Source organism: Seriola lalandi, unplaced genomic scaffold, assembly GCF_002814215.2.
Source record: "Seriola lalandi dorsalis isolate HSWRI2012SDOR001 ecotype SW California unplaced genomic scaffold, Sedor1 jcf7180002054516, whole genome shotgun sequence".
NCBI classification, from domain to species: Eukaryota; Metazoa; Chordata; class Actinopteri; order Carangiformes; family Carangidae; genus Seriola; species Seriola lalandi.
In genome coordinates, this window is record NW_019525069.1 from 646,934 (window position 1) to 665,104 (window position 18,171).

Genomic DNA, 18,171 nt, shown 5'->3' on the forward strand with positions numbered 1-18,171 from the left:
CACCCTCCACACGTCCCACATAAAGCCACTCCAATATAAGAGTTTATGAATGCTGAACCTCTTCTCATTAGGTTTATGGTCTGACGCGGCAGACCTGGTAACACTTTACTAAAACAGAACAATCAGCCCAAACTAACCAGATAATGATCTGTTGACATGACTGATAGTACTTCAAGTGCACTGAGGTGGTTTAGCTTAGTAGTGTGTGAGAGCACGAATGAGAGAATTAATAAATGTTTAAACAAAAAAGTCACTGCTTAGTATATAAAGAGAATTAATACAGAAAGAGAGTGACTGTATAAACGAAAGCCTCTCTGCATTTCTGTAAGCGGGTGGGGTCAGGTGGACCAAAATGACTCGGACCACATTATATGTAAAGTTGGGGTAATTACTAGGTTAGGAGACTTAAATAGCAAGGCCCACAGTGGTAAACACACTGGAAGTCAAGGCAGCTGCCTCCACAGTATCTTTCCTTCTTTCCTCCTCAGAGACAAACCAGTCAGTGTGCAGGAAAATTTGGTTTAAAAAAAAAGCAAGAGACGCTTCAATTAACCAGTCAAACAAAAAAGGCTTGGAAATCAGTGCGGGTGTGTTTCACAACTAAAGCTGTGAAATGAACTGTGAATGTTTCTTTTATGGATTCTCTTCTTTCTTTGCACAAAGCACAAAATAGGTCAACAAACTCTTATATGCACACAAATAAATGTGAACCAGCCATGAGCAGTTTTGCTGGTAATGGACAAAATAACAGGAAGACCTCAAGGCAGCAATATCCTCTATCAAAACTGCTTGTCTGATGTTGGAATAGCTTTGGAGACGCCCTCCCCCCAGAAGTTTTAAGATGTCAAATTTGGGAGGGGGGTTTGATTTCCGATGTGGTCAGACAACACATTGTATGAACTAGTTATTTTCTAGCAAAACCCAGCCCTTAGAGTCCAAAACAATACAAGACAACAACAGTATAAGATCATGTCAGTCTATTGGTCCTCCACTTTGGTCCAGACTGAAATATGATCACTATTGTTGTGAAATCTTGTACAGACATTCATGATCCTGCAATTGACCTGCAGTGCCACCATTAGGTTTTTTTTAAATGAAATGTGTCCAGATATTGATCTGCCACATTTTCTTCCTGTTTTTTTGCATTGCTTCCCCTCTACGAAGAAGATGAAAGAAAGAGGAAGCTGTGCCTCTGACTGCAGGATGCAAAACTCTTTCAGACAAGTGGCACAGATGTGATAATTTCACAATTTTATAATTGCGCCCTCACTTAAAAATTAGTGAGTAAAATAATGTTTATTGCAACAACAAAAAATGCAAAAAGAACAGACTGGAACATCATCAAACAGTCTGGCACACCAGAGTATCGGGGGGCCCCTTTTTATCACCAGCCAAGAGACTTGTGTCAACAGACAGAAACCTGCTGACAAACCTCGCACAATCCTGCAAACCAGCTGCAGTTGGAATGTTTGCGTACAGTAGCAGTGTAAACATCTGTTTTTACAGAAAGGGTCCCTACAATCCAGAGGGACAACTTCAAACTATTTTTGGCCCAATTACAAACATGCATGTACAGCAAACTACTATATACGTGTGCAAGAAAAGTTCCCCTGCAGGGGCAGAAAATAACCTGTGGAGCACATTGGAGTCTTAATGGCATTTTAGCAACAAGAATAAATAAATAAATTTAGCATGGAGCATTAAATCTAATTCTTGTGTAGAAATAACCTGGCAAAGCATTGGTATTTCCTCTTCCTGCCATGAGCATTGCTATACAAAGCAATTCATTCTTTTTGCTATGCATTACATTTCATTTCAAGTTTCTTTGGTGTAAAAGCAGCTCGTGTTGCTAATTCAGGAGTCGCTGGACAAAAATAACTGAGGTTCCTAGAATTTTGTGAAACAGCTAATACTGTATATTGCTCACAAACCCACAGCTATCTCCCTTAGGACTTTCCTAAATTTGCTAAACGACACAGTTTACATTGGACAGAGAAAATACTCCCGAGTGCAAAAAGATAATCTAGCTTCCCATTGTCACCATGCTCTACCCCATATGTAACATTTCAACATCCTCACGTCAATAGTTAAAAGCTTTCAATGTATTTTCTGCTCAACAATACCTTGTCTTCATCAAACTATTTTAAATAGTAAAAAACTTTAAATAGCACACTATCATAAAATATACAGCTCTCTGTATCAGGATAAAAGACCCTAATAAATATCAGTCATCAAATATCAGCTAGAGTTTTCAGAAATGTTGGTTTTTCCTGCATCATGGTTCAGAGTTCATGTCCGTTGAAGTCTATAAAAAGTTGAACACTTTATCCTCAATCAAACTAACAGACTTATCTGTTAACATTTCTTCACTGCTTACAAATTTGTAGCCAAAAAGCTTCAGCGTTGGCCCACAAACTTTCTGGACAACCTGGGCTATTTTGAAAGGTAAACTGAACCTCCATTTCTCTACTTGTTGGGAGGAGTTTTTCTGTGTGGAGTAAACACCACTGGTCTCCTTGGAGGCCTGGGTGTTCTTCAGGATCCAGGATTTCACTTGTGGAGTGAACGGGATTCCGGTAAACCTGTACATCTCCGTTGCCTTCCTCATGGGGAACCGAGCGATGTCCTCGTACCGAACTAGCATGTAACGCCTGCGCAACCACAGCGGCTGCCTGAGGCCGATCTCTGCAGACATCCTGATGTTGTCGCAGTTTCCTTTCAGCTTCCTCACCTCCTCGTCATCAATGGGTACGTCCCCACCCATGGCCCACTGCTTCCAGTTCTTGTATTTGGCTGCAAAGGCCACCATGCGCGAAGCCAGTACAGCCCGAGGATCCCGAACCAGCTGAATGAACTTAACATCGAGACGTGGGTCCTCAACTAGGGGACGGAGGGTCTCCAGCTGGCGCACCCTCACTGACTTGATGGCCCTGTGCTCCTTCTGGAGGCAGGACTCAGACGCCATGGTCAGGTTCAGGGGCCCACAGCGCCTGGTCCTGCAATGATACCGCTCAAAGACCCCTTTGATGAAGGGGCTGCAGACTGACTCCTCACACAAAGAGCTGCTGGACTCCCTGCGGAAGAGGGCGGTGGTGATATGGTCCACAGGGAGGGGGTCGAGAAAGCTCTCCAGCAGGGAGAAGTCACACAGGAAGAGCTGCTTGAGCACGTCGCGGTACGCCTTGGCCGCCGCTGTGGCGTTGGTGCCGCCGGTCTCCAGTGTCAACATCTTCTCCACATGCCAGAGCGGCTCAAACAAGTAAAACATGTTTTCGCCCTGCTGGTTGAAAAACTCGCCCACAAACGAGGAGCCCGTCCTGGTGGTGGCTAATAGGAGAATGTGTTTCCTTGCCCTTGTCATCACCTCCTGGTGCTCACTGTAGTTCTCCAGGCGCTGCTTCATCTGCAGGAAGGCGGGGTCCATCTTGCTGAGTGAGGTGGAGGAACCATTGTGCTTCAGCAGTATGTGGGAAAAGCCACTGAGCTGTAGTGGGGTCTGGGGGGTCTGCTTTAAGGTGAGCTTATCTGACACCCTGAGAGTGAGAGAGGAACCACATAGTCGTATTAGCGTTCAAAGTCAACATAAAGAAGTCACAGCCTTATTGTTTACCTCAAGGACTTTTTTGTAAAATACCTATTTAAAGCTTGGAAAAGATACAAATACACAAACCTACTGGAAATCAAAAACATGCTCCATTGGTCACTTAAATGGACTTACCTTGAGATAATGTTGTTTTCCTTCTCAATGATAACAAGTGCCACAAAAAAGACAATGGATATTGTGTATTTGATCCTCATTCTTGGATGTAGCTGTGTCTGGATATGCTTTTACAGACTGCTTCTTAATAGGTTCTGCCAATCTCGTAAGTCTCCTGTCGCCTTCTTAAAGAGCCTTCCAGTTATTTGTATTCCTCGCTGTAGGCGATGTTTCACCCTGTAAATGAAATGAACATCAACCTGTCAGTTACACATTTTGCACATTTGAGCAAGGCCGCGAGTACCTACTTCTCAATTCTTCCTGTCTGCTGTTTATTGAAAGCAGGAAGTTGAAGTTCTATTGCTGCATATGTGAAACTGCGCAGTGGTGCTGAGTCAGAGCAGTGGTTACACAGATGCTCTTCTCCTTTCTATGACTCTTTTCTCCCTCCATCTGTTAGGTGTGCAGAGGATCACTGTAACTGTGTTCTGTAAAGCCAAAGATTTACATAGAGACAAAAATATCATATCTGAAGAAGGTAAGAATAGAAAATAGCTGAGTGTGTTATACTGGAATCTAAGCCAGGCCTTCCCACGAGGAAGTCCTTGTTATCTTTAAGTGCACCAGTGCATTTCGGAAACATGCCCACCCACCATGCAAAGACTGAAAGCTGGTGCACTGCATTTATGAGTCAGTCTTTGTAGAAGTTACTTTAAAAAATGAGCAGAAAAACAAATGAAATATGCGTGACAGACTGCAGTCGAGCACAATTTTGTAATTAAACTGTAATTCCACAACTGTAAAGCTGCTTGCTTAAAAAGTCCGAGTTGTCTGGGTTAGAGTGATAAGCCCACCTCCCACTGATAGGTAGCATGGCAGCCTGTGGTCCAACAACCAGCTGCTCCTCCATGTCAACACTGAGAGAAGAGCTTTTCAACAGAGGCCCTCAGTGACAACTGCTGGTACAGTAGACCATCTGGTGATGGGTTAATGACTCGCTGCCTCCCCATAATATGCCTTTGTGCTTCTAAAAGAGTGACTGAGACTGGGGGGGGGGGCACATGTCCAAACTCTAAGAGGTATAACTGCACAGTTCTGAAATTGAAGGGGAAAGCCTGCTTGTCACAGAGCCATAAATTGTAGAGCTGTGAGCCTGGAGGCCATTCAGGTCGTTTATAAGTCTGCAGAGGGCAGACAGTGGGTAGTCAAATGAAGATAAGGGTGGCTTTAATGATGCCTATTTGGGAATATCTTGCACATTCCTGTGGGATTAATATTAGTTCACTTTTAAGATAATAGCAGCTTGGTTCAGATCCCTGACTAATCTTCAGATTTTAACATAATCCTGCCTACCTCCTCTGCCAGTGAAAGGGTCAATAACACGGCAAGAGTAAATGAGACAGTCTCCTCTCTGAGGAAATTGGCAAAGTGTAATTTTGATGTGTGCCCACAAACATGCCTCAGCTAGGAATTCAAAAGTATATATGAGGGCACACAGAAGATCTGCAGTAGGAGTTTTTAAATCCTGAATCAGGCGTCCAGGTTTGTGAAAACATTCGCTTATTGGATCTGTCAGGTGCTAGAAACAGAATCCTGAGTGTGGCTGTGATTCCTTATGGATTGCAGGTTTAGCCTAGGGGGCCGACACATTAGTGAAACTGGTGCTATTAATCAGCAGAGCCACAAGCAACAGACCAGCCTTTTCACTCACCACAGCAAGGTACTCATGTGTTTGACACGAAACAAGCAGCACTGTGTAAAGAAATGAAAAACCTGATACATGACCATAATTTTCTGAATTCTGATGAGCCTGAATGTCTTTGAGTTTCTGTGTAACACATCTGGAGACCCAGTTCTCACATCCTGTTGGAACCTCTGTCCCAGGGCAGTTTTGAGCACAGAAGCCAGTCCAAGTGACTACAGTCTAAACACAGGGAATGGTTGGATGCTGCCTGTGAAATTCTCCGGGAGGGAATGGGAAGTTTAGAGCTCCAATAGAGCACTGTTGACGTGGAACGGCATGTAATGAAAAGGTGAACAGCCTGTACACTGAGACACGTTTTCACTGGGAGGAAAAATCAGCTCCGTCTTGCACCACCCTGCCGCATGCCACAGCCACAAAGGTCTCTTTACACAGGAGTGACTCTAAAACCCCCTGTGGGCTAAGATCGCAGAACATAAACTCCCAGGTCATTCACACGTCATAGGGTCAGTGACTAAGCCCCTGGATGTTACAAGTCATGTCGAACTGGTCAGATAGTTGGGTGAATCAGAGGAAAGTCCTTAAACGCTCAGTGCTTATTTAACATTTGAAAATACACAGTCACAGTTTGTCTAAGTAAACCAACAGAGGATTTGTGTAGATGTACACTTTTAGTACAGCATATTTATTCTGCAGTTTATTTTCTACTATGACTGTACCTGAACAAATTAAGACAAACACCACACATGATTTGGCCTAATGAATAAGACATGAGGGAATGATTACTGACTACAATACTGTAGTTCTGTGGGATTGAAAATGTACTGTATTACAGCAGTTTTACTTTTTCTCCATATATGATTTGAAATGATCAAAAAAGCTACAATAATTCTTCAAGAAAATAAATAGTCTGGGGGTTTGTCATTTATATGGTAAATTAGATGTACACCAATTATTTCAGCTTATTGCATCTGCTGTGTTAAGTAAAAAAAAAAAAAAAATACACACGAGCTGACATTCTTGAATATTCACAAACCACTGAGGCATATGACATGTTTGATCATCTGCTCATAACAAAACCGCCACTGCACCATTTATCATCTTGTTACAAATGCTTTTAATAGCTGCCTTTTATTTAATGTAAATCTCATGTGAAGACAAATTAAACACCAGCCAGCCAAACTCCACTTTGCTGGGGATTGTGTTGCAGATGTACACTGTATGTCACACAATATCCCCTTCCAACCGCATAAAGGGATTTTTTTTTCTTAGATCCTTTCAGAAATATAGTATTTAGGTGTGATGATTATGGGAGGATGTGTCCTGATATACAAGAATAACAGACTAGAAAATACAAAATGTTTGAAACGTAATGGCGGAGTAGGGTTAGGCGATACTACAGGTTATATTGTGTGATGATAGACATTTGTCAACTGTAAATTTTCTACAATGGTTATACCATGGTATCTACCTTTGTGATGTTTCTGGCTGTACTAAGTCATTGTGGGAAATCTTATAAATCAATGAAGGTAACATTATAAAATGTATTGTTCTGGTCTATATTTATTTGATAGCTCTAGTTTAAGTGACTTTGCGGGTTAAGCTTTAACAAACAAAACACATCATTAAAATATGACAGGATGCATTGCTATAGCTTAAACCATGTAAATTGTTAAATTAGCTGATGAAATAACCAGACAGACATTCCCATCTGGTTATTTTATCCACAAACTATCTGAATTTTCTTTCCAGAAAATCTACAATTTTCAATCATGATATACAGTGGGATCATATATCAATGTTGTGCTATAACGTGATAAAACAGCATTGTTGTCTATATCAGGACATCTAGAGTGTGTTATTGAATGTATAGCATAGGCCCTTAACAAAGAAAACAAGGAAAGTCTGTTGTGGGTCAGTTTAATTGCTGGTTATAGGTAAGTTACAGTGTGAGTTATTAGGCTATCTGTTACCATCAAATTGAAGTATCGCTGCCATGGTTAAAAGCCACTCATTTAGAAAAGTGGTTCAACCTTTGTTTGAGAGGGGTCATTAATACTACTAATTAATGATCTTGCCAAAAATTCTATTTGGCCAAATATGTATTAAAAGCAGTAATTTCATATATGGGGAATATTAATTGACAGGTTTTAATAAAAGAGTGTGTATAGGAGGTTTAAGGTTTAATTACTACAGGGGTGTATATTTTTTGGACAATGTTGTGGACAGTAGATGTAGTGGTTATGCAGCAAATACATGCATGCATGGTAATACTGTAAATCTAGAGCAGTGACTTTGCTGTTAAGTGATTTATGAGCAAATTGAACAGAGACATAAAAGAGTTAAAAGTCTGATTTATGTAATGGAATAGTGGTTAGGGCCTCTTGAAATCTTGAAGTTAAAGGTCAAAAGGACAAGCTGAGCAAACTGAAGTCATGCTTTCATAATAAAACAGACTGTCCATGAAAGTCACTTCCTTTAAATGACTTATTTGTCAGAGTGAGTGATTTCCCTCTTACTTTGTATAAGTTATTCGTATGATTACATCACAGTTTAACACTCATCCTGGGTGATATTATAGGTTTTAGTTATTTATGAAGTATCATTCAAATTTAAGGGGACCAGTTTCTCTGCTCTCCATACCCACCATCATGATGAGCCGTCTGAGGGCGTCCCGCTCCGGTTCATCCGTGAGGTTGATCAGCCTTTCCTCCAGGAGCGACTCCGGATAGAAATGAATTCCATTACTTCTTCACTTGTGCGACAAAGAACAGTCAAATCCAAAAGAAGTGGCAGAACTAGTTTTTGTAAGTAAAACCTGTAGTTCAGATGGAATCATGTTTGATAAGGCTGCAGGTCAGGCCACCCGGTGAACTGAAGGACAAGTCCATCCAACAAGTTGCGACTCAGTGAATCACATGAGAAAGTTTTGGTCCAAAGGAGCGGAGCTTCAGGCAGGAGGCGCACCGCCTTGGCCCCTCACAGAGCCGCAGTTTATAGTCTGTAATAAGAGATAACAAAACAAACATTTACATATAAATCAAATGATTTACAATATCAAGTTAAACAACGGGGTGTTGGCCCGAAATTGCAGTTATTTAGCCCAAATTTGTGTTTTAGTAGTTATTGATGGTCATAACAAAAGAAGTGGCAAGCGCTCCACCTAGTGGAGATAAACGAATTGTGCGTCCCAACTTTTATATAAAGCTTTAGGTGGAATGGGTAGAAAACACACACAGATACTGTCTACCGTCCACTCAATTACTGTACTTAATTACAACTTTTATTTATTGATAAATTTCAGGGTTACAAAAATTTAGAAAATTAGAATAATGACGAGAAAAGGATATTAGATAACATTTTACTGAATGAATGTACCGTAAAATTTTGAGGAACTTTATAATTATAATCCACTATATTTCAAAGGGGAAATATTGTTCTTATTCCACTACATTGTAGCTAAATAGTAACCTTGCAGATTAACATTTTTCATATGTAACATAGGATCAGATCATAAGATATGACTTTTTTTTTTATGTATTCAGTAAATTAGCTCCAACTCGATCACTTACAACATTAACACATCACTCTTAACTCATTACTGCATCAGACATAATAAAACAATAATATAGTGCGTCTGTAACACTTTTTGATATTTAAATTTATTATTAGGCTAATTAACCCTTTGAATGCAGGTAGTATATTTTTACATTTCGGTATATTCTATTTTATGTCTAAAGGAATTGAATACTTATTCGACTACAGATAACGGTGATATGAGGATAGAAAGTGCTGACTGATTTAGAACTACAATTCCCATCAAACGTGTCGCTTAATGATGACGCACACATTGAGAATTTTCAGGAAGGTTGCAAAACAGTTGCGTCAGAAACTTGCGCACTTGTACCCAGAAAGGTGAACGACGAACGTTGCTCTCTCGGTATGTAACTTTGAATTGTACCTCAAAATAACATCCGCATGTCACTGAAAATGTATTAGTAATGTTATTAGTTAGTTTATTTTCTTAAACTAAAACGGAAATACCTGTAGTGTCTAAAAGACTGTCTTTTACGCAGATATGTCGTGCTAGCTAACGATAGCTAGGTTACTTAAGTAGTGAAACAGTAGGATATCAAAGTTTATTTTCTTCTCGGTATTATTGTTGTATTACTTAAACCTTTTTTCCTAACTGACTTTGTGATTTCCACATAATCAAACAGACAGAAATGGGCTACCAATGTGCTACTTAGCATCATGTCGCACTCAGTTTCTGTACCTGTGTTTATATCTCAGGCTGATACAGGATAACATACAGTGACCATGTTGGTTGCGAGGCTGACATGCCTGAGGAGTCTCCCCTTATCCGTGCTGAGGCAGGGCTTCCCGGCCCTGAGAGCACCCACTCTGAAGGCCTGTCCACCCCTGCTCAGGCCCCAGCAGGTACAGTAAAGTTAACACTGGCACACATAGCTCTCTAACAAGCTTCTTCGTAATTGTGTCAACTGTCCATTAGGATGACACCACCACTATTATTGCTGCTATGAAAACAGTAGACAAGGTTAGAAGAAACTCTTATAAATCTTTGGTCACAACAGCAGAAACTGAAATACATAAACAATTAAATCATGTAGTTGGCCTTGAATGTCTAGAAGCAACCCCTTAAAGCATTTAATGTACATAAAGTGTCAGGTCCCTAGTTCTTTTTAAATACATCCAAATGAGTCTTTCCTTGATGTGACTTGTGAGTTTATCATCCAGTCTGTTGTAATACTGTATGTATATCTTATTGATGGACAGATTAAGACTCGAAACAAAGTCTACAATTTGACTAGAAACAGAATAAATGTCAGATAATGCCTCCACTCCACTTTGTTTTGTATACAGCACTTGCCTCAGCCAGGGTCCTGGGTGAGAGCAAAGTAACTAGAAGAAGCCTAATATTCCTCATCATCACGAAATAAGATATGTTGGCAGCAATTCAGATGTTTCAAACAGGATAGAAAAAATTGTCCAGTAACTGATGTGGTGCAACTTTGAGCCAGTCTTGTCCCATTAGTGTCCTCATTAGTGCATCTGAACCTTCCCTCTCAGCGAGGTTGCTCTCAATAAGACCGCCAGCTCAATATCTAAAATCTAAAATGATAGAAGTTCAATAAGGCATTATAGGCCAACTGACTGATATATGTTGCTCACTCGCTGATTGTTTGTGGTTTTGATTTCTAGAAGTTGGGCATAAAATCCTAGACAGTGTTTCCCACAGGATTGGATTCTATTTGTGAAGGTAGCTGACCAGGGAGTGGTGCTTTCGAAAATAATTATTAAATAATACTGTATATAAGGTTAAACACTGCAAATATTTTAATTGCCTAGGACTTTGTGATAGATAAATAAATAACTGAACAATATATACTGCTTTACTGTCAGTCTCACCTGTTGCTTCTGCCCTGGCTGGCTCTCCCACAGCAGCATGTTGGCTGGTGTCCTCCTCTTCCTCTCCTACATGTCTCTTTTCATTAGCTAGAGCTATCCCTTCCTGACCCTCTCTTGCTGCTTCAGCTGCCACAGCAGTGCTGGTTGAATCCCGGAAATATTTGAAGCAAATTAATTGGATAGCTAATCACACTGGTCAGACTGTTCAGCTTTCCCATGTGCATTTTCACACATTTTCACAAATGGGAAATGCAAGTGTCTAGGTACTTTGTCTTGGTAATCCCTCTGGTCCAGACTGTCTTCGCACCTTTTTAGTTTTTGAAAATGTTTTTCAAATATGCATCTGGATTGAAGGGACAAACATTCAGCATCAGTTATAGAATTAACACTAACGTTATCCACTTGCATGAGCAGTCAGTATTGACTCGTAGTTATGCTAGCTGTCTTCTCTGTGGGGAAAAGCCAACAACAATCCTTCCTTCCTTGCGTGATTATATTTAGATTCAGAGTGATCCATTCAGAGTGATTGTGACAGGCTGCCTCAAATAAATTAGTGTATGGAAAATACTACTAGTCACCTAATTAGTATTTGCTTGTTTAATGCCTGTTCTTCTTTTGTCAGGGTTTTTCCTCTAAGGCTAGATTTGGTTTTCGTCGTGGGAGGACGACCAAAGACCAGCTGAAAGATGCAGCTTTTGAGCCAGCAACAGATACCGCCATTAGAAGTAAGTACGGTGACGTATATGATTTACATATTCTATTACAAACTGTTACATAACTGGAGTTTTATGCTGTCAACCTTCTCAAACAGTTTTTGAGTCTAATAGTAATCTAATAGTCTAAAAGTTTTGCAAAGAATATAATAAACCCACATTGATGGAAACCTTCTTTTATGGTAAACAAAATGACTACTGCATATAATAAAATTTTCTTTTGAAGCACAAATTATACCTTATACCTGGGACAGTCACATTCCTGGTCTTCAACACTTTACAAGTAATTAGGTTTATGGTATGGTACAATGGAAATTAATGTGTTTAAACAATTTTTGTTCTGTCCCTAGTTGACAGCATGGGAAGAATGGTTCTGGCTGGAGGTGCAGCAGTTGGTCTTGGAGCTCTTTGTTACTACGGACTCGGCATGTCAAACGAAATTGGTGCCATTGAGAAAGCAGTGTGAGTAACAGCTTTTTGTACCGGCTGCTCTTTCATTTTGTTCTGAAGCACAGATCATTAGAAAGTGTCCGTGATCGACTTTCGTTTGTTTTTCTTTCCCTCTCTCTGCAGGATCTGGCCTCAGTATGTGAAGGACAGGATCCACTCCACCTACATGTACTTTGCAGGCAGTGTTGGAATGACTGCTCTGTCAGCTGTAGCTGTGAGCAGGACCCCGGCGCTTATGGGTCTGATGATGAGAGGATCATGGCTGGTAAGCTTTATAACTCAACTCCCTCACACACAGATGTGTTTTTGAAGTCCTCACCATATTGCAATATTCCTTTTTTAAAATTAAATTGAAGGCTAATAAACCACAGATTTCATTTTTTATTATTTGCACTTTTCAGTTGTGGCTCAGATGTATTTGATATGTGAGTTCATGGGTTATTAATTTGTTCTAAACTAGGCTATTGGAGCGACGTTTGCAGCCATGATTGGCGCTGGCATGCTGGTCAGGTCCATTTCATATGAGCACAGCCCAATGCCTAAACATCTCGCTTGGATGCTCCATGCAGGTTTGTAAGACAAGTTCCTGTGGAAATATATGACTCTGTTCTGTTGTCCCAAACAGCCTTGTTCTTTCTGTCATGTAGTTGCCTTGGTTTAACACTAGATGGCAGTCATGTAAAAGGCGCAGTGAGGAATACCTGCTGTAGCATTCAATACACCTACAGTACATCCAGACGTATGGCATATATCTGTTTAATTGTTGTTTGTTTTGAATGCGGTATTTAGCTGTTTTTCTGTTGTATTAATTTATAAGGTGTCATGGGTGCTGTCATCGCCCCTCTTACTCTCCTGGGAGGGCCTCTGATGATGAGGGCCGCCTGGTACACAGCAGGCATTGTGGGAGGTCTGTCTACTGTGGCCATGTGTGCCCCGAGCGAGAAGTTCCTCAATATGGGTGGGCCATTGGCCGTGGGCTTTGGAGTGGTCTTCGCTTCCTCTATTGGTTAGTATAATGCAGTTTCACTTCAGAAACCCTGTTTAGGTTTCACCACAGATAATACTTCAAAGTGTGAACACTGAAGATGGCACTGCAAATACTAGAGAATGTGAGGGTGCTTCAGCACCCGCTGTGCTACCGCAATCAGTGGTCTCATTCATATCAATGACTGAGGAGGCTGCATTTTTTTCATTACAGTGTTGTTGATCTGAACACCAGTAATGTCTGCACTCTATACATAGACAATGTCAATGTAAACTGCAGTCTCCCATTTACATTACACTGGTTCTGTGTTGCAGTGTTTACAACTGATGACACTGAAAGTATAGAAGTGTGAACATCTTTGCAAAATGTCACTAACTTAAATTAGACAATTTGAATACAAATTAAAAAGCTAATTATTAAACTTCAGGTATTGAGGGTTTTTTTAATGATAATGTCCTGTGCCACATGAGAAACCTTTTCATAAGATCAAAATCCATAAACTGCAAACCTGATGAGTAAATCACACCTAAAGTGTTATTTTTCACACAACTAATCTGGTTGATTTATGTAAATGAATTTGCTCAACGTCAGACAATAAAAGAATATTTGAGCTCTGTATGAATTAATGAGCATGAACTACAGCATGTAACTGGTGTAATATATGGAGCATACTTATTTACTAATGAAACTATACAGGCTTGACATAGGCTTATGAAAGTCAAACTTGTACTATAAATGAGGAGGATTTGTTAATGTAATGGGAAATTTAACTGTGTAAAAATGTAAAGACCTTGGTTATATTTTGTATATATGTGTTTGTCAGATAGTGTAACAAGACTCTATATTCAAGATTCTTCACACAGTTGATCTAAACACTGTACCTGCCCATCTAGACCTAAACATAGGTATAGTTTGTTTTTTATTTTCATTTTAGCAAAGAAACAAAGAAAGTGGATAGTGTGCACACCTCTCCCCACCTGGGTACAACTGCAGGGCAAAAAACAAAAGTACATGCAAAATTCAGTGTGCAGACATGCTCTCCTTTTTCCTGTGTTTGTTTTTATGTATAAGAATCTAATTTGGTTGCAGTTATGGACAGAAATCTGGCCATAACTGAGTGCCATTTCTGTCATGGTTCAATTTCTGAGCATCAAAGTGCACATGATGATCTTGTTAAACAAATCAGAACAATTTGTAGTTCAGATTTAAAAATGTATATATGTTTGTTAACAATTAAGTAAGTGTAAAAACTTCAGATAGGTAGTTGGTCATTCAGCTACCTACATAATTAGATAATCAGTTAGCCCTCGATGCTACCGCTTTGAATCCACCACTGTACTGAATCTGTGCTTGTCAGACTCACAGAATATGTCCCTGTCTTTTTCAGGATCAATGTTCCTGCCACCCACCTCAGCATTTGGAGCAGGCCTTTACTCAGTGGCCGTCTATGGAGGCCTGGTCCTGTTCAGCATGTTCCTTCTCTATGATACACAGAAGGTCATCAAGAGGGCAGAGACACACCCACTCTATGGTGTACAGAAATATGACCCCATCAACGCGTAAGTCACTCCAGGAAATATACAGTACATTTTAAAGGTTTTCTACACAGTAATGTTTGTGAAACGTTTGGAGTTCCTTGCATCCAGGTATACATTTTCTTAAATTATGGTCAGCTCTGCATCTATTTTGCACTTACCAACAAATACAATCTATTTCAACTAATTCATTCGTTAATTAACAGATAACATTTTATGACCAATTAACGCAGACAAGCAGTTCATTCTAAACGGTTCACACACTTTTTATCACCACTGTATGCACTTGCACTGAGGTGTGGATGTTAAATTCTTGATAATCTTACAGGTGTATGGGGATTTACATGGACACATTGAACATCTTCATGAGGCTTGTGATGATTCTGGCCAACGGTGGTGGTGGCAAAAGGAAGTGAACAGCGGCATTCCTACTTCAGCTTCAGTTTCACCTTTCACAGAACTAAGCAAAATCATGTTTTATTACTAGCAGCATACACCAGGTGTTATCTTTTAGTGGCTACTATTGTCTAACTAGTAAATAAACATGAGTGCTTTGCAAGTGAGCGAAGATGATTGCATTCTCTGGTGTGTGTCGCTGGTCAAAGTTAAACAGATGCACAGTTGTACATTGATTACACACAGACAAAGCTCTTATCTTGATTGTGGAAGTATCTGGTTAACCTGAGGGGTTTTCCTGCCTCAGATGTTCTTTGTATTGTACTTTATGTTTTCTATTTATTTTCTCTTGAAAGTTCAAGAATCTGGTATATGCAGCAGAAATACCACAAATGTCAACCATAATCACAACAAATGTGATATGAATATATTGTTCCAGTATACACTGATATTGCACTTCTGCGATGGGTTAAAGAGGTTGGCATTAGTTCCTATACATCTGGGAAAATATTTTCAAGAATGGAATCGCTTAATAAACAAGTCAAAAGGAATGTTTTTTGTCAGATGTTGCTGCTGTGTGAGCTCACTTGTAGCTTGTAGCTGTATCTATTTTGGGAAAGTGATCTTGAAATCCAGCAGAAGATGAGATGACATGATTCCTGACATACTGTAGGTGTTTCTCACCAAAGATAGTTTGATATGTCACAGTAGGGAAATAACAGGTGTAAATAAGAAATGTAATGTCTGAATTCCATTTAGCTGCTTCAGTTTCAGGGTCCTGGTGTTGTTCATGTCGGCTCACTGGGACAGCTGAATACAACAGAGCTATTGTTAATGTTACTAGTAACACCTGTGCTTTTCCTACTATGACAAAATTAAGTGAAAAACACTGTAAATTAAAAAAGTAAAAAATGCATTTTATAGCATTTTTCATTCATAAACTTAAATGACTGATGAATTTTGAATAATCACTATCATTATTGGTGAATCTGCCGATTGATTTCTGAATTAGCCTGTTAATTGTTTTGTCTAGAAAATGTCAAAAATAGTGAAAAATGAATGTTATAATTTCAACAGTCAAAACCCCAATGATATTAAATTTACAAACATATACAGAAAAACATCAAATTCTTAATTTTTACTTTAAAAAATGTCTGAAACGATTGTTGATCAACTAATCGATTGATCGTTGCGGCATTAGTTTTTGGGGCTCTTGAATACAAGTGTAATTCACGCACAGTAATATTATCATATTGTGGTCCTATTGCCTAACAAGTTAATATCCTTTTACAGAGTCTTGGTTCTTATTATTTCCTCTTAAATCAATTATCAAACTTGTTTTCTTTTTTCTAGTCAGTCATTTATTTTCTTAGAAAGTCACATTATGGACATTTGTAATAATAATACCAAATATTCATACATTTGCATTGATTCTGTCTGAGCATCAAATATAACTTAGTTATAAACTTATTTTGAGGTGATATGATATAATATACTATTACAACAATAGAATAATCTGTTCTGTTTGTTGAAAAACTTCTAATGCTAACAATAATTACATTTTAGGTGCATAATATAAGAAATTGGTGACACCGATTGATGTTTGAAATAAGTTCAGTGACCTGTAAAACTAACCACCAGCACTCAAACAACTAGAACAGCAGCTAAGATTAATAGTGAGCGGAGTCTATAATCAGTGTGAGAAAATGTTGTACAGTTTTGCCCACAACCTGTCGCTGCTTCTAAATAATTAAAACCTTGTGTATTTTATCATTTGTCATCTACACCAGACTGAGGGACCAGCGGGGGTCCACCTTGTATTTGCCTATAAACAGTCAGTGTGTAGCAGCAGATGACAAAGGCTTAGCGTAGTAATCCTCTTGTCCACCATCTGGCCGCTCCTCTAAAATTAAACCTCCAAACCAGGGCACTTGCAACAGATGCTAACATCTGTAACTATGCAGGTGCTTCATTAAAGCACATACACGTGGAGCACACAGCTGCCAGGCAGTGTTTAAATCTCTTAGATCATGCTCATGTTTTGGATCGTTATGATTCATATAAACTGTGAATTTAAAAACCTTGCAGATGGGAGGGATAAAAAGGGCAATAATGGATGATATTGGGGGAAAGCCTCAGCATGCGGAGAGCTGCCATTACTGGGGATAAATATTGCCCTCTGTCAGTCATTTTCAGATTGATGACCAATATTTGGTTAGGGTCCAGGGATTTTACTGCTTAACGAAAGCTTGAGTCAGTGTGTGTGTTATAGTTTGACCATTTTTACCCACAATACCTTAAGAACTCAAAGCACTTTGTCTTATGATCGCACAGAGATGCACTGTAGGTTGTTTTCATATCAGACTAAACCTTTCACTGTGCAGTGTTTCAGCTCAATTTTATATTTTGGTAATGTCAGTCCACCACTTTGGTCCACCCTGAAATATCTTAACCACTACTGGAGATATCGCCTTCAGAGTTTGCACAGACATTCATGTTGATGAATCCTCATAACTTTGGTGATCCCCTGACTTCTCCTCTAGTGCTACCATGAGGTTTATGGCTCTTAGTGAAATGTTTCCACAACTATAGGATGGATTGCCTTCAATCCCCTGAACTAAACTCTAGCACCATCACCAGGCCTCAAGCATATGTTGTGTTTAGTGCTAACTAGCAAATATTAGCATGAAAAGACACTGTAATATTTAGAAGAAAAGTATTTCACGTATTTAAGTTAATTTATTTAAAATAAATTTACATTGTTTACACAGTTAACTATTTTCATACTTATGTTGATTATTGGTGTAAATATTTACATCAGCAACTAATGATTAACTGAAGCTGCTTCAGAAAGTTTATTATCTCTCTCTGTTTTTTTTCTCATTAAGTGTGAGTGATCCAACCACCGCGACCACCCACAGTTACACACACTAAACGAACATGATAAACATTAAATATCAGTATGTTAGCATGCTAAAGCTGGCATTTAGCTCCTTTACTTGAGTATTTCTGTTTAATGCTACTTATATATATAATATATATATATATATATTTAGTAAATATAGGCCTTCTACTTTAAAAATAAGCTATTTCCATTACATTTATCTGGAAGCCATAGTAAATAGTTCCTTTACAGATACAGAAAAATCATTAATTAAACCTTCCGATAATATACAAGTAGTAGCATTACAATGTTATGATTATTATATGATAGTAAATCAGTAAAGGTAATCCAATCACTAAACATCTTTACATTTTTGATT

The 18,171-nt window shown here is 39.1% G+C and overlaps 2 protein-coding genes across 2 annotated transcripts; one reads left to right on the plus strand and one right to left on the minus strand.

Annotated features, from left to right (window-relative positions):
* Positions 1-1,277: 1,277 nt before the first annotated feature.
* Positions 1,278-8,337, minus strand: chst3b (carbohydrate (chondroitin 6) sulfotransferase 3b). The gene is made up of 3 exons (XM_023413376.2): positions 8,047-8,337; positions 3,719-3,934; positions 1,278-3,533 (listed from the first exon to the last, which is right to left on the minus strand). The coding sequence occupies exons 2-3, from the start codon at positions 3,796-3,798 to the stop codon at positions 2,306-2,308; spliced, it is 1,308 nt and encodes a 435-aa protein (XP_023269144.1). The 5' UTR covers positions 3,799-3,934; positions 8,047-8,337; the 3' UTR covers positions 1,278-2,305.
* Positions 8,338-9,247: 910 nt separating this feature from the next.
* ghitm (growth hormone inducible transmembrane protein) lies at positions 9,248-15,459 on the plus strand. Its single transcript, XM_023413410.2, has 9 exons — positions 9,248-9,339; positions 9,693-9,839; positions 11,452-11,554; positions 11,893-12,004; positions 12,116-12,257; positions 12,453-12,561; positions 12,810-12,998; positions 14,365-14,536; positions 14,841-15,459. Exons 2-9 carry the CDS (start codon positions 9,720-9,722, stop codon positions 14,926-14,928), a joined length of 1,035 nt encoding a protein of 344 aa, XP_023269178.1. The 5' UTR covers positions 9,248-9,339; positions 9,693-9,719; the 3' UTR covers positions 14,929-15,459.
* Positions 15,460-18,171: the final 2,712 nt, after the last annotated feature.